We start from the raw sequence: 25,168 nt of genomic DNA on the forward strand, positions 1-25,168 counted from the left end.
AATCTTTAATGCACTTTTGCTGATGACCAGAGTGAATATTTGTCTTTCCCTGCTCTTCTCTTTAAGCCGAGTGCTTTGTCCTTGTGTAATCGATGTTGTATGTGGCGAGTCTATCTAAAAGGCCATTAATCTGAAGTCGTGTTGATTTTGTCTGCTGCTGGGATCTGCACATATGTCGCCCGGGGAAGAGACGAGGCGCACAGCTGATCCCCCACATTAAAACGCTGTGTCTAATGACCTCAGCCTATTCTGGGATTGATTTAAGTTTACCCACGAGGAATATCGGATTCACAGCTTAAAACACTTACAATAATAACTACATTTCGGTTACAACTGAGGGGTACAATATACCAAATATATTGTTTGATTACATGTATAACTTGGTATCATTCATAAGAGTCAACAGTGAAAAAAATAGACAAATACAAATGATCCCAGGCAAGTAGCCGATGGAAAAACAAAAGCATTTAATAATAAGCACATTCAGTGAAGTAATTTTTATGATCATTTTGTTTAGAACATTTCAGAATCACAAAACATAATGGTTCTTTGTCTTAATATTGTAATAAAAGCCTGAGGAGTTGAAAGCCTTGACAGCATCATAAAACAATATATGTGCAGTCATAGTAAATGTGCACTTCTGTTACACAGTAAACTATGAAACCGTGTGGAGGGGTTCATGGTGAAGTACATCAAAGCAGTGGTTCCCAAAGTACTGGGGGTAGCAAGATGACTTGGACATGCTAATGTATTTGTAATAAAACATATATACATATTTTTATAGTTTTTACTAAATAGGCCAACCAAAGACAATTAAACCTATTTTGTGGGTCCCGCCCGGAAACGTTTGGGAACCACTGGATTGGAGGACAAACACATTATCATTCAGTATCTGTGGATCTCCGCTGAAGCAGAGGCTAGTGCATTACATTTATCTGTTTTGCTTGAACAAAAATGGCCGGTCTTCTTATCCGTCATAGTAAATATTGAACACACTGCCCTTTCAGAGAATCGGCTGACAATGTACAGTGGATGGACAGGAACACTGAGGAAAGGTCCCACGTGGATGATGTATTATGTTAGCTGTTCATTAGCAGTTGTAGTGTTTGTAATGTCCTTTTTAACAGTAAATGTCTCCTTCAACACAGTGGTTTGCCTTTGAGTCGATATCGTCCGGTGATCTGCTCCTACTGCCTCTGCGACGCTGCGGAAGCCCTGCTCCCTGCACAAGCACAATTAAGTTGTTAATTGTAAAGTGTAAAGAAACGGAGGGAGATAATTACTCACTCCTCTCAAGAGGGTTTCAGTAATGTAACCCTCACACTCGGCAGCCTCTGAGTCGAGACCAAATGCCACCATTTGAGTAATCGTTTAAAGTTCACCTCTGCAATTATAGCAGGCCAAGGTCGAGTTTCAGGACGCAAAATTAATTCATTAATTAAGGGAACAAGCAGTAGAAAATGGATGGATGGATGATTATAACATATTTATAACTTACTGATTGTATTTAGAGTTGATCTGGGAGATCATCTGAAAAAGGACATTTCTCCTGCTATGGTTAATGTAAATTGGCAAGGCCAAGTAGTAGTGAGTAGTTTTAGATCAATATTGCAACTAAAATATAAAATAATGATCTGCGTGTTGTACACAGACACAAGCATTATCTGTCTTTAATGTGGGTGATGTTCTGAAACGTTCATTGAATTTAGAAAAACTTTAAACATTTACACAGTGGATTGGAAAAGTATTGGAACTTTTCCACATTTTGTCACATCACAGCTAAAAATTAATAAAAATTGCATTGGCATCATTTGTGAAAGAGCAACACAAAGCGGCAAAGAATTGTGAAGTAGAAGGACAATTACACATCAGTTCCATGATTTGTCCATTCCATTCTTGATTCTCTCATTGATGTAGAGCAATTGTGATCAGCAGTCTGGACTTTGACTAGGTCATTCTAAAACATTAATATGTTTTGTTTTAAACCATTACGTCTCTGGCTTTATGTTCAGGGTCATTGTCCAGCTGCAGGTGAACTTCCACCTCAGTCTCAGGGCTGTTGCAGATGCAAGATGCAGCCACCTTCATATTTGACAGTGGGGATAGTGTGTTCAGTCATGTGCTGTGGTAGTTTTCCACCACACACAGCCACTTGCTATTTTTTGCACCTTCTTCCAGATGTGTCTCTGTGTCCTCCACATGGCTTCTGTAACCGGACTCATGACTTTCTTGCTAATCCTCCATAAAGGCCAGATTTGTGTAGTGCACGATTAATAGTTGTCAGATTCCCTGTCCACCTGAGCTGTGGGTCTCTGCTGCTCCTCCAGAGTAACCATGGGCCTCGGCTGCATCTCTGATCAGTGCTCTGCTTGTTCGGCCTGTTGGTTTTGGTAGACAACCATGTTTTGGTAAGTTTGTAATTGTCCTTTTCAGTTTTTTTATTTTCTATCTTTAAATCATGTACAATTGTGAGCCGCTTTGTGTTGTTCTTTAACAAAAAAGGCTATTTATTTTAAGTGACGTGACTTTTGCAAGCCACTGCATTTCTTATCAAAGAGTGTGTAATTTGTGCCACTTACTGAAGAAGTTGTTCTAGTTCTCTCTTGATCTTTGTCACAACAGGCGGACCCTGGTAAGTCAGAGCAGTGTAAAGCTGAACCAAGGATGCACCTGCTCGGATCTTATCCAACGCATCCTGCCCACTCGCCACGCCACCGATACCAATGATGGGCACTTTTCCTGCAGGAACATTGCACATCACGGTGCGTTCTTCAAATGTGGTAGAAGATTAACAGTTGTGAACACATTATAATATCTAAATACAGACCTTTGGTGAGGCTGTACATCTCTCTCACGGTCTGTGTGGAGAGCTCCTTCAGAGGCTGACCGCTGAGTCCTCCCACCTCAGTCCGCTCTGGGGCCTCTAGTGTCTCTGGTCTGGTCACTGTTGTGTTGGAAACCATCAAACCATCAACTCCCAACTACAAAAGATACAAGCAAAAGTATTAGAAACAACTGATTTATGACATTGACAAACAAACTTCTCTTTTCCCTGTTTGCATTGGCACGGATTTATTTTCAAAGCACAATTACAATTATATGCTACGTTCCCACTTGAACGTTACGAGTTCTGACTTCAGAGCGTTCAAGCTGCATTAACTCATATGTAAACAATATAGCTCATGCTGATCTGTAGGCCAAATAAAAATAAACGTTAACCAAACGTTTCTAACAGAATATTGTCAGACTTAAAACAAATGTTTATACCCGTTAACTACTCAGATTCCGAGATTGCTATTGTTGCAATACGTCACAGTTTTGTATTTTGCATTTTATTCATTTGTAAAGGGACAACACATATTAATGAATATCATGTAAATATGTAAAGATTATAGTAACATGGCTAATTTTCCATCTTCAGTCCCAAGTTAATCTCGTGTATGAAGTGAGAGTCCCTCGACCATCTCCCAGTTCACAAATAGGAATTACCAGTTCGAGTTGTGTTCCAGGGGATCGGAGGAGGGAAAAACCTAGTTGCCAGTTGCCAGTTGCCTGGCACCATTAGATTTGCACTTGTTACTAACATGGCAGTTAACGTTAAAACAATGCTGCACATTTACTAAAACTCAATTTACAATTGAAAAATGCCATTAGTCTAACACAACACACTACCCCTAACTCTGTCCTTTTAAATAGACAAAAATGAAATAATTTTAAGGGTTGAGGCTTTTTTTCATATAACCATACTCAAGATGTATTTTGAGTGATTCCTGCATCTTTGATTAATCCTGCACTGTCCACAACGGGTGTGGACGCTCAGTTTCCACAGACCTGTACTTACTGAAGTTCTGGTTCTCAGATTAAACGTTTATAGTTACTTTTCAAATCAAATTGTGATTTGAACCTGTTGTTGCGAGGAAAGCTGGTTCAAGTAGAGCCCCTGTGCTTAATGTCAGTGGAGACGGAAAGAGACTGAATATTTGCCTTCCTTTCCCAGTAATGTGTCCATTTAAGATGCTTGACTGAACGCAACAACACCACCTCTGTATTTCTAAAAAAAAAACACCACGCTGACAAAAGCATGCGGCTAAAACAAGTGCACTTCATTCGAGTAATACAATTTTGAGGACAAGGACACGTGTGACCTACATGGCCTAAAAACATCAGAATTCTTTGAAGAAATTAGAAATGTCTTAATGTAATGTCAAATCCAATGTAAATGTAATGTAATCCAATTCAACTGTATTTTAGAAGATATGACTCATCTTAAAATGTAGTTTCTAAACAGAGAGAAAAGGGCATTAATTAAATTAGCTGAATCAGAGGTCTGGTTAGGAGACTATGAATAAAACAAATGGCTTCTAACCTCGGTGACTACATCAGCAATGTCGTATTTGTCCTGAGTGCTGAGGTCAGGGGCAATTTTGACAAGAACTGGCAGCTTGTGCTCTCTCTGCAGGGCGTCCCGTTCCTTCAACACCTAAAAAGATTAGATGAGCAAGAGGTTTTATTATTGGGGCACAGCTAGCTCAGTGATTGTAAACTTATCAAGTATCACAGATGAAAATGTGATATGTTATCCACGGAATACTGTAATTTGTGTCTGATGTCATTTATTTTGGTACTAGCTTCAAATCAGGTCTAAAGCAGGACTTAATAACTCAGAATAAATCAGTGACTCAACTAGAACTTTGCCTTGATTAAATGAGACTAAAAATAGAATAGCCAATCTATTCAGTTAATAAATTGTAATAACTAAGAAATAACAATTGTAACAATTTCAGAAGCAAAACAATTATTCCTTTGGGATCTAACCTCCAAAATAATACAACTAAATGTAAAAAGCTGTGTTATTGCGTCACAAACTTGTCTTTACTATTTAGAAAGTACCGTCTTGTCTTTACTATTTAGAAACTGGTGATGGTGACAATAGGAATGAAAGAAAAGTGAAGCTTCCACTTTTTTGCTTTGCGTCAATAAATTGTGAATGATTGTTGAATTGGGATGTTTCTTCTCACAACAATCATGATACTACAGTTTGATATTGTCACTGTAGCGTAAGAAACACTGATGAAGACAATACAAAAGCAGCTTCTAATGCGTTTCTATGTATCCCAGGCTCTTATCATTATAACAACGTGAATGATGCAACGTGCAAATAAACAAATAATTAGATTCAAAGAAGTAGCAATGTTTTAAAAACAGCCTTACCGTGCTTAGGAGCTGGTGCAACTCATATTTCCCCTGCAGGTTTCTGAGTCCTGGGGTGTTGGGGCTGCTCACATTGACCACCAAATAGTCCGCTAGGGGTCCCAAAGCTTTCACGCCCTCCTGGTAATCCGCTCCTGCGTCCTGGGACAGCTTGTTCTTACCCAGGTTGATACCTAAAGGGTGGCCAGCTAAAAACAAAAATCAAAACATATTTTTTTAGCCCAAATTGGCATATAAAAAAGGTAGAAGTGATTATGGTCATGTTGTTGTTGTTGTTGTTGTTTTATGGCGGTTGGCATCCAAGTGTTGCATTACCGCCAGACTTTATTCCTCAGACTTTGTCGTAGTCCTCAGACTCTGTCGTAGTCCGTAAAAGTACTCCTTCCATTGCTTTGGTGTTACAAAGCCCATGAGGTCATGATATGTCTTTGTGACTAGAATAGTTGTTGTTGTTTCAGAGACCGACCGGCTTTATTCCAGGGAGACTCTTCTTCACCTTCCTCTCCTTCTTTGACGTTCGGTGCTTCCACCGTACAGCTTTATTCTTCAGGCTTCATTCTATAGGCTTTAATATATCCACTGATGTCGCATATAACAGCTCCAACAAGGCACATTACTGGATGCTCTCCCTGTCCAGGAAGGATGTGAGGGTTTCCTTCATTTGGGTCCCTGCGCATGTGGGGGTGGATGGTAACGAAATGGCTGATGCACTGGCTAAACGTTCCCTTCGGCGGCCATCAATTGATGTGGCGGTTGAGTTAAGCAAATCTGAAATCAAGCCTGTTATCAAGAGTCATGTGGTCGGCCTTTGGCAGGAATTTTGGAGCCACTGTGTTACTGGACGGCATCTCTATCACATACAGGGTAGTGTGGGTCCTTGCGGGTCTATGGGCAGGAACGCGTGGGAGGAAAGGGCCTTCGCCCGCATGAGGATTGGCCATACTGGACTCAATTGGTCACTAAGTAGGATAGGCAAACATCCGACCGGTCTGTGTGGTCACTGTCGGGTGCCAGAGACTGTCGAGCATGTGCTGATTTGCTGTGAGGCTTATGATAGGGAAAGGGCCGGGTTGGCCTTGTGGTTTCGGAATAATGGGCGGGAGTTCAATCTGCGGAACGTTCTGGCGATCCAGTCACAGGGTTTGTGTCAGGCTGTGGTTGCTTACTTATGTAGCACAGGGCTGGGTAAACGTTTATAGAGGTGGGGGGTGTTGGAGACTGAGCCGAGGATGAGGAGCAAGAGGATGTTCTAACGCGCTTGGACTTCATGGGCCTAGAAACGCCAAAGTGATGGAAGAAGGACTTCTAAAGGATAAAACGACAAAGACGTCCCATGACCTCATGGGCTTTGTAAAACAACAAAGACGTCCCATGATCTCATGGGCTTTGTACTTCCAAAGCACCGAACGTCAAAGAGGGCGAGGAAGGTGAAGAAGAGTCTCCCTGGAATAAAGCCGGTTGGTCTCTGACACAACAACACATCATGACCTCATGGGCTTTGTAACGCCAAAGCGATGGGAGGAGTACTTTTACGGACTACGACAGAGTCTGAGGACTACGAAACGTCTGAGGAATAAAGTCTGGCGGTAATGCAACACTCGGATGCCAACCGCCATAAAACAACAACAACAACAACAACAACAACAACATTAAAAAGTCCAACTACTGTGGCTTTACTGTTGCTTTGTAGTGTAGGGAATGAAAGAATGGAATGGAAACATTTGGAGTGGAGTGTTTTTTTTTGTTTTGGGGCTGTGTTTTGACACTTCAAACATGGTTCAATCGATCATGTCACTTTTACATATTATGGGACCTAGGCCATATTAATGCAATTTTGTTTTTACTGCAGCCCACCTTTAGTCTCTTCCATTTGTGTGGCTTCTCTGGCCTTGAGTCTTTGCTGTGCTTCAGTGAGGCCGCAACTATTAAATCCATATCTGAAAGAAGGACACACAGATACAAGTACTGTGTGCAAGGGACTGAGCTACAACCACACTCACACAAAAGCACATTGTACACTCTATGGCTCATTCATCGTTTGTTGCATATATAGATCACCTGGTTCACCTCTGGATGATTTTAATGGAGTTTAAGTCCAATATGTTTCACTCAATTGGAAATAAATCTTACATTGTTTGTGGTGATTGGTCCTAATGAAGCAAAATTATTAGATATTTACAATAAATGATGTCCACCAAGACAGTCATTTGTAAAGGTAGGATGCTGAAACCTCAGTTTACCAAAGGAACAATTAAGACTTGCAAAAAAGAACACTCAACCATATAGGAAATTCCTAAAATCCAGAATGCAAAAGAATATATAGAATGTATACAAAGAATACAAGAATAAATTAGTTACGGTAATATAATCAGATATTGTAAGAAAGAATACTAAACTAGTTATCTCTATATATATATTTCTATTATTACGTTTATGTATGTAGTCAAATATAATGAAATCCCTAAATCATTGAAGACAAAGTTTACACAGAGAGAAAGTAAATATAACTTAAAGGCGCAATGGACGATTTTTCGGCGATTTGAGAACCCCCGTGCGGACTGATACACCACACACGTGCGTTTGTTTATTAGCGCAACGGAGTGCATCACATCTCTCGTCTCCCGTAGATTTCTGTCCACTTCTGCGTCAGCTTGAACTGTCTTTCTCCGTCTTCTTTTTGCCCCGTACACTGAGGGAACTATATTATGATAGATCCATGCGCTTAGGCACGCGGAAACGTGGGGACGAACCGCACGCGGCTGCAGGTGAGCGGTAGGTGCGTTTTATGATTGATACGTGGCAGGACAAATGATTTATCCACGCCACGAGGAAATATGAGGAAAAATTTGCTGAAAAAAATCGTCCATTCCACCTTTAAGGGGAACGTGTGTTTGACAGACCTTCTGTGAGAACGACGCTGGGGAAACATTGTTTATCAAGTTATGGAGTAATATTATGGAATCATTTTTGCAACGAGTTAAAAAAGCCACTTCGATATTTCAGTTCAAAATAATATTTAAGAAAATAATGATGAAAAAATATTTTGAACAATAAAAATAAATGTCATTGATGTAAAAATGTGAATGCTTGTAGAGAATACTTGGAAACATCCTGTCCAGTATTATGCAGTTTTGTTGATAAATTGTCCACTAATGTACTACAATGTCACAAATGTCCACAAACGTACTTGAGAGATGAAGAAAAGTGAAGGCACAATAAGCCTTGGATTCTGCCAACACGTCGTCAAATTACAAATATTTATTTCTTATCTTGTGTTGGATGTAGTGCACTTTTTGTTTTGACCAAACAATAAATTAATTCATTCATTCATTCATTCAATCGTTCAATCATTAAATTGATTTTGGATGCAAAATGTTTTGAAAGAGGACTACTCTTCAAAAGCTGGCAATCGTCATCGTTCACTTGTGACGTTGATGGTTGCACGTTCAATTATGAAATAATTTTCTCAAGAACCTGGATAAAAGTTGAAACTTATAACGTGTGTAAATGATTTGTAAAATTGAGGTGCCTTTGCTTTGTCAAAATAATATGCTTGTAACCTCCACGTCGAGATTGTAAAGCTGTATAGCTGCGTCTTCTTAAAATCCTACAGTCGATTATTCAGAATAATCAGAGGAAAGCGGTTATGATATAATTTGTGGCAATTATGTGGGGAAACGTTTTGATAAATTATACTTTAAAAGCAGGTACCTTTGCTCACCCTCCAAACCATACCTGTTTATAATGGCTTGATCAGTGGTGAGTCGAAACACACGTGGTTTGGGGTTACCCTCCTGAGGTTTAGGTGTGACGGACCCCACTTCCACAAAGCCAAACCCCATCTTGTACAGTCCATCCACGGCCTCTCCATGTTTATCAAAACCTGCAGCAATGCCGATTGGATTTTTGAACTTTAAACCAAAGGCATTTGTTTGCTACAAAGACAAAACAACCAGAGTAACATCAGTTTTGCCATTATGCGTCGTTTTACAAGGCAAAATGCGGCTCTTACCAACAATGGGGGGTCTTGGTAGCGGTTTACGGGGACAAGACCCAGACCAATTATTTTCACAGCAAGAACATGGGCAGCCTCTGCTCCCACAATCCTTTGCAGCAGAGGCATGAGCTGGTTGGCATAAAAGGGCTCATCTCCCGTGACAGTGAGATACGAGGCAAATAGAAGACTGCCACAGCTGATCACCTTCACCGCATCCTTCAACTGTTTCTGTAAAGAGACAAGAACAATACTGTGATTCAACAAGCATGTTCAAGGTGATAAGATTATTAACAATACAACTTTCAATCATAAAGTGCCCTATCGAACGTTGATGGGGGAGGATCAGTCACCTGCTCTTCTCTAGAGCTGCTTAGTATAAAAGCTGCAATTATTTTGATTATTATCATTATCATTATCAGTGTCATTATTATCATGTACATGTAGTTTCGCTATGTTCTGAAATGGATGTGATTCTCCAAATGGTTCATCAGTTCATATTTCAGTCTTCTCTCAATTGTTAATGCTTCTGGAGTTGTTTACAATGTGCACTCGGACCAGAATCCTTCTTTTCATAAATCCAACCTCAAATTGCAATTACATTTTTTCCAAAATCATGCAACCCTACTCGTATCCATGGAGATGTTTTTGCTTTGCCTGGATTGTCCCACAGCATGGCGATATTTATCTCCATGGAGACAAGCAGTTGATCAAGTCAAAGATCAGATCTGTGGAGTGGCGACCCCGCTCACAGTAAGAATGTCATTTTTCCCCCTCGAAGTAAAATACCTGTAATTGAATGAATGCAAGGATAAATTTAATGCCGTATCATGGCACATTCCAAAGCAATAACAGGTTGTAGACCCTTCACAAGAACAGTTACACAGTGCACCTTTAAGAATTGAATAGCAATGTAATGAATGAGCAGTTTTCAAGGAGATGAGCTCAATTAACAACACTTCAAGAAGCCCACAATTTTAATGAAAAAGATGATCAATTAAACAAATCAGTAAGGATGGTGAGAAATCAGGACCATTGCCATAGCGATTAACAAAGTAAAAATAATTATTCTATATTTTGAATGGGGGGGAAAATTCTGAAATCCATGAATAGCACAATATTAACTGGGTTTATGATCAGATCATTAACTACTGAGATATTCTCTAACATGCTACTAACGATAACACTAGACACGTATAGTTTTAACTTAAAAACTGTGGTGTTGTCAACCACATCAACAAAGTCAAACTCCAAGTCAGTCCTCAGTCTCACTCAAAAGTGACGTTAACATAACGTTTTCATTTGCAAGAAAGGAACATATAATACAGACTGCAAAATACCTTCAGACGACCCGCCATGGATGTGTTTCTGTCATTGCATGATTAGAGGGCACGTTTCCCCATGCGTTTCGCGAGCATTGATGTAACATGTAGCATAAGCATTAGCATTAGCATCTCGCGCGAGGATAGAACTCTCGCGAGAATTGATGACAAACTGTCCTGAATGATCTTGTAGGTTGATTATTAGAAGATTAAACTAGATAATTATAAGAAATGTATTCATATAGGCCTAGAATATATAATTTGTTTTAATAATTATTTAGAAAATGATTTAGACTATTTATCAAAAGACCAAAGACATGCTTTTACCTTTTTTAAAATTAGCTAAAGAAGTACCAATAGGTAAACGTAGACAGGGATAATAACAAACACACACTTTAGTTAAGAAGAGTTTAAATATATGTATTATTATTGATTATTTGAAGTGTGGAAGCTAACATGTAGGCTATTTTGGATTGCGAGGAGGTTTCAGTGTGGCCTCAAGTAATCCAGGTAAGTCACTTTGCATCTTGTTTGAGTGTTTCAAGTCATTTTCCTATGGCATAAAAAACTCTTACGTCAGTTTAGTTTTTTTCCTCCTGGAGAAAGCTCTATCATTTCCATATCACAGGGAAGGGAGCTTGTCTTTCTACAGAAGCTCCTTTAGTGATGACCACAATGGACATGTTAAGGAGAATGTCTCTCCCTCTGCTCTGCACATTTGGATTTTTGCTTTTACTTGAGAAAACATACGCATCAGATCAAACCCCTGCAAAGTGTGAATATGTCGGAAATATGTGTCTCAAGTTTGTTGACGGATCTTACAGTTGGGATGAGGCGAGGACGAACTGTGAAAATCAAGGAGGGTATCTGCTGAAGGAGATGTGCAGCAAGCTAAAAGAGTTCCTGGAAAAAAGCAAGAAAGACTCAGACTTGAGCTGGTGGCTTGGAGACACCACAGATTTGAGTTGGTGGCTTGGATCCGAACTGAAAGGTGAGATTCAGATTTTGTTTTGTCTTATTCTTTACTGTAACAACTTGTGTATACAAAGCATATTGGTAACCTGCATACCCTTTCAAGAAAATCTACACGGTAGGTTAAATTTAAAAAATATATAATACATATACACAAGCTTCTCTAATTGGTATTATGGATATTTTTGTGATGCACACTTCTAATTTACTTGACCTCCACTTTCATGGAGGTGCAGTGATTGTGGTTTTTGCTGCAGAGAGTGTACATAACACAACTGACAACATTTGGCACACTCAAAATGAATCTCAAAAACACAATCTTAACCTCTTTAAATGACTCTTACTCTTCTCTTACTATATTTTGAAATGTTAACAAATCTAAGTGTTAGTTCTTGTACTCCCAGATTGTATTTGAAGATCATTGCTTTCATAAAATGGTGTCATTGTGGGTATTCTATCTCATTCTTAGGGTGAATTCACTCTTCACAACACTTTTTGGTCCTAGTTTTAGTCTAAATGTATGTGTTAGTCCTGTTGTAGTCCTGGTTTAGTACTGGTCTAGTCCAGGTTTAGTTCATTTAGTCCCAGTTTAGTTTGATGTGGTGATTGTATATGAGACTGCTAATGCACTCAGGTTTGGTTGATTTGCAAACAGAATTATTTACAAAACATAAAATAAAATAATAAATTTCTGAGGTTTGAAATATTGACTTAAACCACAAACAAAAAGCACACAAATCGGAATGTATAGGCTAATTTAAAACCTATTTCCCTTTGTTATTACAGGGGACAGTGGCAGCAGCTCTTGCTCTCACCTGGAGTTGAATCCACTGAAGTTCTCCACTTCAAGCAATTGTCAAAAGAAACGTGGCTTCCTCTGCATTCATAGTATGGTCGACATTATTTACTTGATATCAACAGTAAAGCAACACTATGTTCATCACATACCACATATTGATTTACTGTATGCATTTGCAATACAGTGCATTTGAAATGTATTCTCTGCGCTTCACTTTTTCCACATGTTACGTTATAGCCTTAAAATTCTGAGAACTTGAAAGAAGGTTGTTAGTATTGAAAAAAACACATGTTCACAGCTTTTGCCATGACTCTCAAAATTGAGCTCAGGTACATTGTTTTCCATCTGTCCATCTGTGGTCAATTCAGTTGATTGGACATGACTTTGAAAAGCTCACACCTGTCACACCCACACATACCAGTGAAGTCACAAGCCATGAAGTCCAAGGAATTGTCCGTAGACCTCTGAGACAGGATTGTATCACAGAACAGGCAAAGGGGACAAGGCCATTGCTGCAGCTTTGAAGGTTCCTCTGAGCACAGTGGCCTCCATCATCCGTAAATGGAAAAGGTTGGAAACCACCAAGACTCGGCCCAACTGAGTACTCGGGGGAGAATGGTCTTTGTCAGGAAGGAGGCCAAGAACCCGATGGTCACTCGAACAGATCAACGACCCTTCCAGAAGAACAACCATCTCTGCAGCACTTCACCAACCAGGCCTGTATGGTAGAATGGCCAGACAGAAGCCGCTCTTCAGTAAAAGGGACATGACAGCCCACCTGGAGTTTGTAAAAAGGTACTTGAATGACAAACAAAAATCTCTGGTCTGATGAAACAAAGATTGAACTCTTTGGCTTGAACAGCAAGCGTCATGTCTGGAGGAAACCAGCCACCGCTCATCCAATGTACCATTCCCACGGTGAAGCATAGTGATGGCAGCATCGTGCTCTGAGGATGTTTTCAGTGGCAGGACCTGGGAGACTAGTCAGGATCAACAGAAAGATGAATGCAGCAGTTACAGAGACATCCTTGATGAAAACCTGCTCCAGAGCGCTCTGGACCTCAGACTGAGGTGAAGGTTCATCTTCATCCAAAAAGACAACGTGCCTAATCACAGTCAGGATAACAAAGGAGTGGCTACAGGACAACTCTGTGAATGTCCTTGAGTGGCCCAGAGGTCAGACTTGAACTGAATATCTCTGGGGAGATCTAGAATTAGCTGTGAGTCGACGTTCACCAACCAAACTTATTGATGTCAGGAGGTTGTGCAAAGAAGAATGAATGAAACTGCCCATAAATAGGTGTAGCAAGCTTGTAGCATTAGTGCTTTTATGGGTTTTATTATTTTTTTTAATTTGCAAAACAACCTTCTTTCACATAGTCATTATTATATTATTTGTAGAATGTATAGGTAAATTGTGAATTTAATCCATTTTGAATAATGCTGTAACATAATAACACTGTAAATAGACACAACACTGCACATTCTTGTTTGATGTCATTTTACTGTGCATGTTACCTTAAGTTCATGCACTATTAAAATTGACTTCACTGTTGTTTTGAAGGGATTCCTGATGCATCTGAGGTGGAGGTATAGTATATATATAATTCTTATCGAAACATAAACATCTATGCAGGATTATTATTGTTGTTGATCAAGTTGTGCACTTATTTCAACAGAATTCATTTCAAGGGAACACAAACATCCATTCACGTGCGTCTTTTTAATTTCAGACCATAAAACATTTCAAGTTACCGGTTGTCTAATTTTTTATATATATTTATTTTTATTTCAGTGTCTAAAAGAGGTGCACAGAATAATATCTATGATAACTTGGATGTAAGGATTCTGAATATTAGAATATTTTTGTCCATCAATGTGTATTTTCATATCATTGTTAAATCTTCTGAAACAGTATGCTGAACGTCTATTGCGCGGTTTTGAACAGCATTTTGGACAACCTTCACCAGCCAACAGAGTGAGTCCATTAAATTATTAGAATCAGATTGATAAACCAGATGTCCAATAATCTGAAAGTCTTTCTATCTTTTTCCCTTAGAGCGACATAGTAGTCAAATTAACTGCAGCAGCTGTAGCTCTGTCTAGTCCTGTTGACAACTCAACTGTGTCTCGCATCCTCAACGCCACCACTGCTCTTTTCAAGCTGTCACTGACGAGATGTGACGTTGAGAGTGATCCCAATCCAACTGTACGTACACACCCACTAAATACAATTACCTTTTAAAGTCAGACATATGCATCATCGCAAAATAATCCTTTTTCCTAACAGAGATTGTTTGAGGATATTTTTGAGATCTTCAGAATTGTTTCTCTTGTGATTACGACTGGGAATACCAGGATATTTGTCATAAATCACCCAGACGGAACTCTTTATCAGGAAAGGTAAGAAACACATCAACATAGGTTACTACTACCCACTGTATGTTGATGTGTTACATAAAACTATATGAAGAGTGAAATTGTCAGAGGCCTTTACAAAAACACAGAATTTTACATGTTTTGATTTTATTTTCAGTAAATTCAGTTATTTATATTCTTAGATTCAATGCAGAGAATATTGGCCAATCAACCCTGGGATCTAAGGAGAACGGGGAATATGTTTTGATGCCCTCAAAACAAGCACTCTCACCATTCTTAACAGGAACATCAAATGTTATCGCTCAGGTGTGTTTTATGGGCTACGAAGGACTGCAGTTATTTATTTCACAAATTCAAGCAACCGCATTTTTGCTGTTGTGACAAATGTCATGCATTGACTTCTTAAAATAATTACAATAATCCGATTTGACTCTAAAATAACCAGAAGGCAATACTTTGACCACCTCTATAAATGACTGTATTGTTTTTCACTTATACCGTATTTCCTTGATTTTAACATTGCATCAATTGCTATGATCATTTGATCATTTGATCAATGCTATATCATTTTTATTAGTTCAAAGGTTTGCACATTGGATAATGTGTTCAAATTGATAATTGATTGCTTGTGTGGCCTACTTTTGTATCACTGTTTTTATTGATACCATAAACCTAGCCTTAGTCGTCAACTAACACTCCTTTTTGCTAGTGATGATAATACACTTTGTTTTAGGTGACTACTTTCAGATCAAACCCCCATCCAACTGGTGAAGTGATAAATGGACACATTTGTAGTGTTACATTAAATGATGGAAATTCGAATAAAGCAATCAAAGTGGACAATCTCTCCGACAGGTTTCAGGTAAGACGCAAATGTTGTACAGTATTTTGGTGTTAATATTTGCACCTTTTAACCAAGAAAGGGCTGTCTTTAATAACTTCTTTGTCATATTTTCTCAGATCTTTTTGCCTCGCGTCAATGCTACAGTGGAGAACAGCACAGTGGCTTTGGCGGAGTCTAGCAAAGCAGTGACCTCATTCAACATCACCGACACCAATATGACTGTTTTTCTGACCATGGAGCCCAATGTCAATGTGTCACTGCGTCTGGTCCTGCATTATGACTCGCCTCCAAACAGCATCTACAATGGAACCCAAGTCGTCCTCAACTTTCAAGGTAACAGTGAATGCACTCTTTTTATAAATGAAGAATCCAGTCCGTCTGTTTGATTTGATTGTAGATGTAAACTCTATTAAGCCCAGTTTTTCAAATGTTTGTTGGCCTATTTCCCGGTAAATTTTACAGAACAGCTACTCCCAGAACTTCCTGCAACTATCATATTTAGGACGTTACATTGTAGATATCTACAAACAGCACATGTTATATAAAACAATCAACAGAAGGTCAGTTGCTTGGTCACATAGATACATATCCACAATATATTGTTTATTTACAGAATATATTCAAAATTAATTCCTTTTTTTAGTTTTTTAGTTTCCTCTGCAAAGTAATTTTAAACTAAGAAACTGAGAAGAGTAAATATTTACAGTATTATTCAATCAGTTAAGGAAATCTTAATGTGTTTCGTGATGTAAACAATCATATATATATATATATTATATATACTGTATATACTCCAAGGCGTAGAGTAAAGGTCTTGTTAACAAGATTGTCACAGTGACTTGTCTTTAATCAGAGGGCTACCGCTGGAGGATCACCCCCAGCATGATGAAACGTGATCCCGGGACATGGTACGTTGATGCCCGATTGTTCAACTCGACGTGGGTCCCAGACCTGCAGCTGAGTATCACCACATTCATGACCAAGTGCATGTACTGGGACACACAGAGCGAAATATGGACAACTTACGGCTGTGAGGTACGTTTCTATATTTAGATTTAACCAAAATCCGCTGCTTTTTACAACATGCACAATTTGGTTAATTTTACAGCAGGAAAAATCACTTGTTAATGCAAAAAGAAAATGAGAACTGAGACCACCATAAGTAAATATATAAGATACCTAATCGGATATTTAGTGATGGATGGATCAATAAATGTGTTTATTTTATAATGATGAAAATATGCTTGAACAATTTTGTGCAATATTCATGAATTCCCGACACGCTGGTGATAAGGTACGTCTGAAGCCACAGCTGCCCTGGAACAGACTGAAGGACCACCACAAAACAAGCTTCTTGGGGTCATTAAATTAACTTACATTAATTTCCTTCCTAAACCTAACCTTAACCTAAACCCCAACCGTAAGTTATTTTAACCCATATCTGAACTTTAAATAATGCTTTTGGACCTAATAAAGTATTTACTTCATGGGAACCTGATTTTTTTCAAATGTGAGGCAGTTTCCCATGAATTGAGTGCCATGTTAGTGATGTCCATATAGAATACAGTGTATATATGTAATCTGTTCCATATAAAGTCCAGTTTTAAATGAGGATCTGGTTGACTGGTAAATTTTCAGAATCAAAAGGCAGTATTTATTTATTGTGCTTTAGGTGGGTCCGAAAAGCACCCCTGAGTCCACACAGTGCCTCTGTAACCACCTGACTCTGTTTGGGAGCTCCTTCTTTGTGATGCCCAACCACGTGGACATATCCCGCACTGCAGAGCTGTTCGCCACTGTCTCCAAAAACTATGTGGTGTTGGCCTTACTCTGTGCTTTCTTTGGTTTCTACTTGATGACCCTTATGTGGGCTTGCTACGCTGACCGCAAAGCTTTGTCTAAGGTAATATTGCTACATTTATACATTCAGCCACACAAACACAAAAGTATCTGACTGTATCTATGTAAAGTAGTTTTTCTTTTGTATAAACTCAACATTCCTCTAACACACGGGAAATTAAAGGACAACTGTAAAGCAAATGTAGAAAAATAAGAGTTAAAGGTCAAAAATAGATTAAATTGTGTAATTATTTTTAACATACACCTGGATTCCTGGTTGTATGGATTGTATTTATTGTATTCCCAGTTTTATGGATTGTATTTGGTGTTCCAAGTAAGTAGATAACAGTATTATCTTTTTATATTGTAGAGGAAGATTACCCTTTTAGAAGACAACCATCCAGGAGCTCAATACAACTACCTGGTCTGTGTCCACACCGGTCATCGAAAAGGTGCTGGGACAACTGCAAATGTAAGAATCATGTCCTTAGTATCATACTGACCATAATAATATGAATTAATTCCAACATTTCAATCAATAAAATTACATCTATGTCTTTAAAGAATGAAAAAGTCTCTCTTCTATTTTTTGTGTGGACATTATATTGACTTGCATTCCTTTCCTAGATATTTACCCGAATCCTAACCATACTTGCCTAAACCCTAAGCTTAACTTGAATCCATATCTTAACTGTAAACCATGTTTTTGATCCAATATTGAATTAATCTCATGGGAAACTGTGACAAATATTTAGATGAGATTAAATAAAGTAGAAACACATCTAACAAGCATGTGATTTTGAAAGTGGTCCACCAAGATAGAGATCGAGAGGGATCCTGATTCTTGGGTGAATATAATGTGCCTTGTTGCAGGTGATGGCGAATCTGATTGGCTCTGATGGAGAGAGTGGCACCCATAACTTCACCGACCCGGAGAAGCCTGTGTTTGAGCGCGGATCTGTGGACGTGTTCCTGTTGGCCACTCCGTATCCTCTGGGAGAACTGAAGAACCTGCGACTACAGCACGACAACTCGGGAGGGCAGCCATCTTGGTACTGTCCCTGAACTTACACAACATAATAGAAGTAGGTTATAACATATTGTATTATTGTCCTTTATGTAACTAAAGGTACATCAACCGAGTGGTCATTCAAGACTTCCAAACCAAGACTGTGTTTCAGTTCTTCTGCGACTGCTGGTTGAGCACTGATAAAGGAGAAGGAACGATTAAGAAAACATTCAACATAGCAAAGAACAATGAGATTGCCAGTTTCAGGTGCGCTTCTTTAATCTTTTCCCGTTATTTTTATGAATTATTCAGTGTATTAGCATTTGAACAAATCACTATTTTCTGTAAGGCATTTTAAAACACAATTAATCTGATTTAATAAGTGATGAACACTCATTCTTTGACTTCTTATTTAATTATATCATTACAGTAAGTTATTCACAGAATACATATTATGATCTTATAAGTTATTCATTGTAAACTGCAATATTGATTGAAACGGCTAAATAATAGAAACAGGTCCAGTGACTTTCTGTTCAACCCTGCAGAACTGAGAAGCTTCTTCATAGGGAAATTTGCCTGTAACAGGCAGCAGATCTTCTTATGGTTGTAAAATCCTTACGTGACAGTCTGAATTTTTAGAATAATCTCAAATAAGTACAGAGCAGAGGGCAGCGATAGGGGGTAGGAAAAAACAGGGATTTAAGCCTGTATTCAAGTCTGGAATGCAGGACAATACAAGATTACTCAATAATCCAAATACACTTAATATATCCAAATACAACGAATGATGAGGGAACACAATTAAAACATGGTAAAAAGTGCAATAAAGTCAATTTGACATAATGTCCCCTTTACACAATAACACAAAATATCAGTGTGTCAATATTAAAGGGGTGAAATAAGGTTGTCCTCAAACTGGGACTAAACCTGGACTAGAACAGGACAAAACCATGTCCGCTCAAACCGGGACGCACCCTAAGATGTGTCGAAAGTTTTTGGGCTGTTATTCTGTTATGTGCTGTAAATAATGCAAAAATACACAATCAGAATTGGAAAAATAAATATTTCATTTGTTCTCAGAAATATCTTTACAAACCGAACGTCGAATGGCTTCAGGGATGAGCACATTTGGGTGTCTGTGTGGGACCCCCCCTCGCGGAGCCCCTTCACCCGGGCACAGAGGATCTCTTGCTGCATGAGTCTGCTCCTCTGCACCATGGCCATCAACATCGCCTTTTGGAACCTCCCTGTTGATGAAAACTCACCTATAGTCCTGTCTATAGGTAAACAAAACAAATCAAAACAATACATTTAACAAGAGATTTACATTTACTTAAGTCTATATTATTACTGGTATTGGTAGTTAAATATAAAACAAGAATGATCTGATCCCAAAGTGTTTTAACTTTTCTTTATGTACTGTAGCTTGCGTTCTCACTGGATCACAAATCACTAATGAACCTGGGTGTTTTACCTCGTATCTGGGGCACAGATAGGTCATGTTTATGAAATTTGAAATACCTTCCCTTTAACCATGAAAATCCCATTCAGATTGAACCTCTTTTTCACCTGGCCAAAAGGCAATACTGTACGAGCATTATACCTGTAATTACAACACATACTCAGTTAGATAATGCAAAAGTTGTGGTGTTTCTTTGTCCTACTCACATGGAAAATGACTTGAGTACTGAAATACTACCATAAACCTTTCCCCTATTTCACCTTGATGTCGTCGACATTCTGTCTATCAGTTCTATTAACTTTTTTTTCTTCATGTTTTGTACATCTTCACAGTAGTACAATTCTCCTTTTATGCCGTTCGTGTTCTTATTTGGTCTTCTAAGGCAGAAAACTACTGTAAAAGTGGTGGAAAGTAGCTTGAAATGGTTCCACATGAAAATAAGAGCAGAGGTGGATAATGCACCCATAACATGTATTCAATTAAAATAAACTGTAATTGTAACATCTGGTTGATAATGTGAAGTTAATGTAATTGGAAGTATAAAACACTGAATAATGCAAAATATGGATGGACCAGAAACATTTTGAAAAATCAAACTTCTGAAAGAGCAGAGCAAGAAATGTTCAAATCACTTAATGTTGTCAACGTTTAGCTTTTGTCACTTGTAGACTCACTGGGGGAAGAGGAAGAAAATGTTTTACTCAAGTAAGAGCCCTGTTACACTCAGGAGTAAAAGCACGGTGTCAGAAAAATACGGCACTCTGAAAAGTAACATTTTATTGAAGTTACTGAAATAACTAACTAGTAACTGAGAACTTCCCACTTCTGGTCAAAACATAAGGCATCTACTGTAGCTTGATTGTACTGTGTGACTTGAACCTTAGTCAACGTTAAATGAATTCCTTCACTTTTATGGTATAACGTTTGGATATAATTGGTTCTTACTACAATTCAATGAACTGTCTAAACTGTATAAAGGCTGAAAGGTCTGGTATACATAAGAGATTCAATCTAGCCTCCTACACGTGTTCTCCCAGTCCCAGAACCAAATGCACAAGAATAAGCAAAAAGTGTGCGTGGGTTGAAAGGCAAAATGTCCACCACTGCAAAATAGCCCATAGAGTATGTTCAGTGTGAAAGGCTTCACTTCTCACATGTTCTTGTAAACGTGTGCAGGATTCCTGGAACTCACCTGGCAGGAGATAATGGTTGGCATCCAGAGTGGCCTGCTCATGTTCCCCATAAACATCCTGATCATCACCATTTTCCGCAGCATCAAGCCTCGGATCGTCACAAAAAAAGACATTGACGTGGAAATCATGAAGCCCCCTGTTGTTTCTATACCAAGCATTTTAAAGGTTTGTGTGCAATAAATCGGGTGACCCTGACAGTTTGTGCATTTTGCCTTAAGGTACTATTTGATGCCTGAAACCTGTAATGATCCTTGCAAAGTGGATTTTTGTGTATACAAATGGCTGTGGTACATTGTATCCAGGAAACGGAGGAAGTGATTACCATGGTGAGCCAAAGTCCAAGAAATAAGATTTGCCTGTCGAACCACCTGGAGTCCAGCGCTGATCTCTGCCCTGCCTTGGAGAATGTGCATGAATTTGTCCAGCTTATGCAAGGTAGGTTTAGGAGCGGTAGCGTAAGCAGCATGTATTGGAACAACAAGAGCCAAAAGAAACACTTGTTATACAAGTTTGGTCTCCCACTAAAAATGTAAATCTTGCTTTATTTTTTTAATTTTTTTTCAAGCTTATCTTTTTTTACAACTTCTCACTATGGCAGTCAACATAAACCAGAATAAACTTCAGACACAAAACTTACTGCACCATTTGTACACATTGCACACATGTGATAATAAATATTGACAAAAATTAAGCTCGAAAGGAACTGGGAGGAAGTCAAACTTTTTTACTCTCACCCCCGATTCTTTAGCTCTTAATTAGTTGCTTTTATATGATGACCATTACAGTAGTAAGTGTCATTTTCCAGATTAAAGGTTATTTGTTCACTAATATTTATCACTTTATATTGTATATTAATATACAAAACAATTGATATCATCTTTGGTTACCATATACATTATCATAATTATTTTACTATACTATTTGTACTATTTACCTACTTTAAAATTCTGTATGCGTTGTACCAAAAGATAAATGTATAGACAATATCCCGCACTGCAATATAGACAATTTGAAAAACACAACCAGGCAAAGCTAAGGCCGTGCAACTGCTGCCATAAAGTCGGAAACAAACAAACAAACAAAGGTGCTTCATATTGAGTCCAGGAAAACTCTACATTTCCGATAAATGTCTTTGATATATTTTTCTTTTTGTTCCACTTTAAGGAAATTCTCAATCCCTCTTTTATCCATTCTCAGGTGAAACTGTGAGCGACTCACACTGGGTTTACTGCAGTAAGTTCCTTCTGTGCGGCCTCAGTCACCTGCTGCAGTGTCTGGAGAAACTCGACGCCAGAAGCTTCCCCACGACAGCCGAGTACCAGCACCTGCTCAGCACCACCAACCTCCTGATCCGCAAGGCCGAGATGGTCTTCACCAGCCACCTCACCTACTGGTCCGTCCCAGGGATGCAATTACATCTTACATCATTAGAGCAGTGGTTTACAGTCTGGAGGCGGAGCTTGTCTTTGGGAGCTTGTCTTTGGGCACATTTTATTTCCACATAATAAATAAACCTAAGGCGACAGACAACTTCCAACACGTCACCAGCCTGTAGCCTATTTAATGCCGATAGTTTGTGATAACAAATAAAATCAAGGAAGCACATGATTATTTTGTTCCTTTTACTTTTTTAAACAATTAAGGATGCCACAAATATTTAAGAATAACATTTAAATATGAAACGAAATATGGGTGGCTTTTGAATCTGAATTTTGTAACTGCAAACTCAAAGGTATATGTTGATATTGGGACATTTTAACACTTTTTATAGGATTCACATGAAATACAATGGAAGGAGAACTGTGTTTTTGCTCAGATAAACCAAAAAAATGCACCAAACCCTAAATAATCTTTGTTTCAGAAGGTACAAAAGACCTCCCTACACTCCATATCTGTTTGCCCATTGCGTTGATGGCATTGACTTAGAGTACTTTTGTCCCCGTCGCAGTCCGGCTCCGGTGAAGGTGGTGAAGAAGAAGCACACTGCGAACTGCTGGCTGCCCTGGTGGTGTGTTTTTATCGGCTGGTTCTTGCTGCTCTCCATCAGCGGGATCTCGACTTTCTTCACGCTGCTCTACGGGTTTGAGTACGGCAAGAACAAGTCCGTGAAGTGGGTCATGTCCTTGGGTCTTTCACTGTTTCAGAGTATCTTCATCCTGCAGCCGCTAAAGGTGGGTTTGCTTCCTGTGGTGCCAGCCGACGACAAGTGGCTCAGGTTCTTTATGTTTAAACTAATGTGAGAACAAACATCACTATTTCTTGATGGCACCAAACAATAGCAAAAGCGTTAATTCCTTTCCCATTGTCTAAAACATTACCATGAACTGCTTTGAGGAAATCAAACTTACTGAATGATAAAGTAAAGTTAATAAACAGCTACATTAAGGTTTTGGAGTATAGATTCAATTGAAATTATGATCTTGGTAACTCTGACAATTTACTGCATGTGTTTCCTCTCTCACCCACCATTTCACACGGTCCTTTCCTGTCTAATAAAGCCTAATCTTAAAAATAAAAAAGTGTTTAACATAAATCCATGTTGTTGTTTTTTAAGGTCATCGGCCTTGCTGTGTTTTTCGCTTTGCTGCTGAAACCTGTTGCTATGGAGGAGACCGAAGAAGTTGAGCAAGTGCTGCTATGTAAGGCGTTTTACTTTAATTGGTTAATCTGGTTTGATTTTTCACTGTGATTTGTAACACACCATTAGATCATAGTTGGAAGCCAAGGCTCAACTATCTTAATGGGATACACATAAAACATCAAGAAAAAGGCAATTTTTAAGTCATGCCAAACTTTGGAACATTTCAGGTGAAGCCAAAACATCTCCAGAAATGCCACGTGGTGCTGTTTTAAGTGGTCAACAGTGGATGCAACCTGCACAAGAAATAATCTATTCTCATTTATTACCCCTCAAGACTTGGAGAAAGCCAATAATAAAACCAAGATTTTGATTATTATTCACACATATTCGTATCCATTTTGTCTGACACTTTCTGCAGTCGTCAATCGGCCTGTCTCATGCAGGATAGATCAGTGCGACAACACAACAATTACATAACGCATCGTTCAACAGCTGAAGTGACTTTGTTTCACTAAGTGGATGAGTTCTGTTGAGACGTGTCTGCTTCTTTTACAGCACAAAAGGACAAGTGCAGGCGCTACACCGGCCGAGACGATTGAAGAGAGGCACTGCGGTCAGCTTTTTAGACAAGCTTTTGCACTTATGGGTAACACCATCAAAATCATGCACGGTTAAAACCAAAGTTATTCATTCATTGGCTGGAACGGAAGTGAATCTTAGTTAATTTATCTGTTCGGAACGTAATTGACAATTGACCAAATATTTTCATGTAGGGTTTGGTGATATGGCAAGAGTCTATAAGCCATCATTTCATAAGAAAAATATATCCGTCTACTATTTGCCCGTCACTCACTCAGAGAATAACTAATATTACTGTGTTTGACTGTATAAAAATCTCTCTAAATACAGTAGGAAAATCACAATTCAATCATCACATTGACCACACATTTACAATGTTAACTTACACTTGTTAATGTTCATCCTGTTCCCAGCCAAGTGTTTGATGCCACTTTGAGTTTTTTTATTTTATAGAGCCAGGTTATTAATATATCAAGGGTAAATTAAATAAAAATAGTGTACATAATACAGTGGCTACTATAACCTATAACCATATAATTTATGCCAATGTGATAGAAACGTTTGCTTTATTTTATTTTATTCACAGTCCTCACCAATAAGAATAATTCAAAAGCACACATATATAGACGTTACATTTTGAATTATAACCATTTAAATTCTTGTATATTACATATCTGAGAAATACCCCTACCTGTACCTACTTGTATTTATTTAGATGTGAAATCCAGTAATTAGGTTATTAATCCTGTGTATAATGTCTGATTAATGTGTGCAATGTTTAGCACAGCAAACTACTGATCTGACATGCTTTGAATTATTATAATGAATGTTTTTGTAAATATTTACCATAATAGACGTTTGATTGAATGGGTCACGTCATGCACTGCCTCTGTCAGCCTTGATAACGTCAAAGACACGGCCAAACATTACAGAAGCTGGAACATGAACTTTCACTTTAGTTGGGAGTTTATGTAACATATA

At 38.5% G+C, this 25,168-nt stretch overlaps 3 protein-coding genes across 3 annotated transcripts in view; 1 reads left to right on the forward strand and 2 right to left on the reverse strand.

Moving 5' to 3' along the window:
- Window positions 1-25,168, reverse strand: part of LOC140381741 (large ribosomal subunit protein P2-like) — a 61,003-nt gene that overhangs the window by 15,125 nt on the left and 20,710 nt on the right. The gene's annotated exons all lie outside the window — the stretch shown is intronic.
- On the reverse strand, window positions 550-10,674 carry dhodh (dihydroorotate dehydrogenase). Its single transcript, XM_072465371.1, has 9 exons — window positions 10,546-10,674; window positions 9,224-9,436; window positions 8,947-9,146; window positions 7,066-7,148; window positions 5,212-5,399; window positions 4,367-4,480; window positions 2,828-2,981; window positions 2,580-2,739; window positions 550-1,222 (listed from the first exon to the last, which is right to left on the reverse strand). The coding sequence occupies exons 1-9, from the start codon at window positions 10,561-10,563 to the stop codon at window positions 1,075-1,077; spliced, it is 1,278 nt and encodes a 425-aa protein (XP_072321472.1). The 5' UTR covers window positions 10,564-10,674; the 3' UTR covers window positions 550-1,074.
- pkd1l3 (polycystic kidney disease 1-like 3) lies at window positions 11,320-24,387 on the forward strand. Its single transcript, XM_072465577.1, has 19 exons — window positions 11,320-11,518; window positions 12,286-12,387; window positions 13,863-13,888; window positions 14,247-14,276; window positions 14,358-14,507; window positions 15,411-15,539; window positions 15,638-15,854; window positions 16,375-16,556; window positions 17,194-17,424; window positions 17,731-17,832; window positions 18,234-18,412; window positions 18,490-18,636; window positions 19,453-19,655; window positions 21,011-21,192; window positions 21,330-21,462; window positions 22,225-22,420; window positions 22,976-23,198; window positions 23,582-23,666; window positions 24,164-24,387. The coding sequence occupies exons 1-19, from the start codon at window positions 11,320-11,322 to the stop codon at window positions 24,205-24,207; spliced, it is 2,760 nt and encodes a 919-aa protein (XP_072321678.1). The 3' UTR covers window positions 24,208-24,387.

Source organism: Eucyclogobius newberryi, unplaced genomic scaffold, assembly GCF_026437365.1.
Source record: "Eucyclogobius newberryi isolate DKJ021-1_F unplaced genomic scaffold, fEucNew1.0.hap1 SCAF_5, whole genome shotgun sequence".
Lineage (NCBI taxonomy): Eukaryota > Metazoa > Chordata > Actinopteri > Gobiiformes > Gobiidae > Eucyclogobius > Eucyclogobius newberryi.

Excerpts from the sequence above, each read along its gene's own strand:
- dhodh (XM_072465371.1), bottom strand. Across the intron at positions 2,982-4,366 it reads TTGCTGATGTAGTCACCGAG|TTGGGAGTTGATGGTTTGAT; the intron begins GTTAGAAGCCAT and ends TATCTTTTGTAG. Across the intron at positions 1,223-2,579 it reads GAACTAGAACAACTTCTTCA|GGAGCAGGGCTTCCGCAGCG; the intron begins GTAAGTGGCACA and ends GTGCTTGTGCAG.
- pkd1l3 (XM_072465577.1), top strand. The coding sequence starts at position 11,320 with ATGTGTCTCAAGTTTGTTGACGGATCTTACAGTTGGGATGAGGCGAGG. Across the intron at positions 11,519-12,285 it reads GCTTGGATCCGAACTGAAAG|GGGACAGTGGCAGCAGCTCT; the intron begins GTGAGATTCAGA and ends TTGTTATTACAG. Across the intron at positions 17,425-17,730 it reads ACCGCAAAGCTTTGTCTAAG|AGGAAGATTACCCTTTTAGA; the intron begins GTAATATTGCTA and ends TTTATATTGTAG.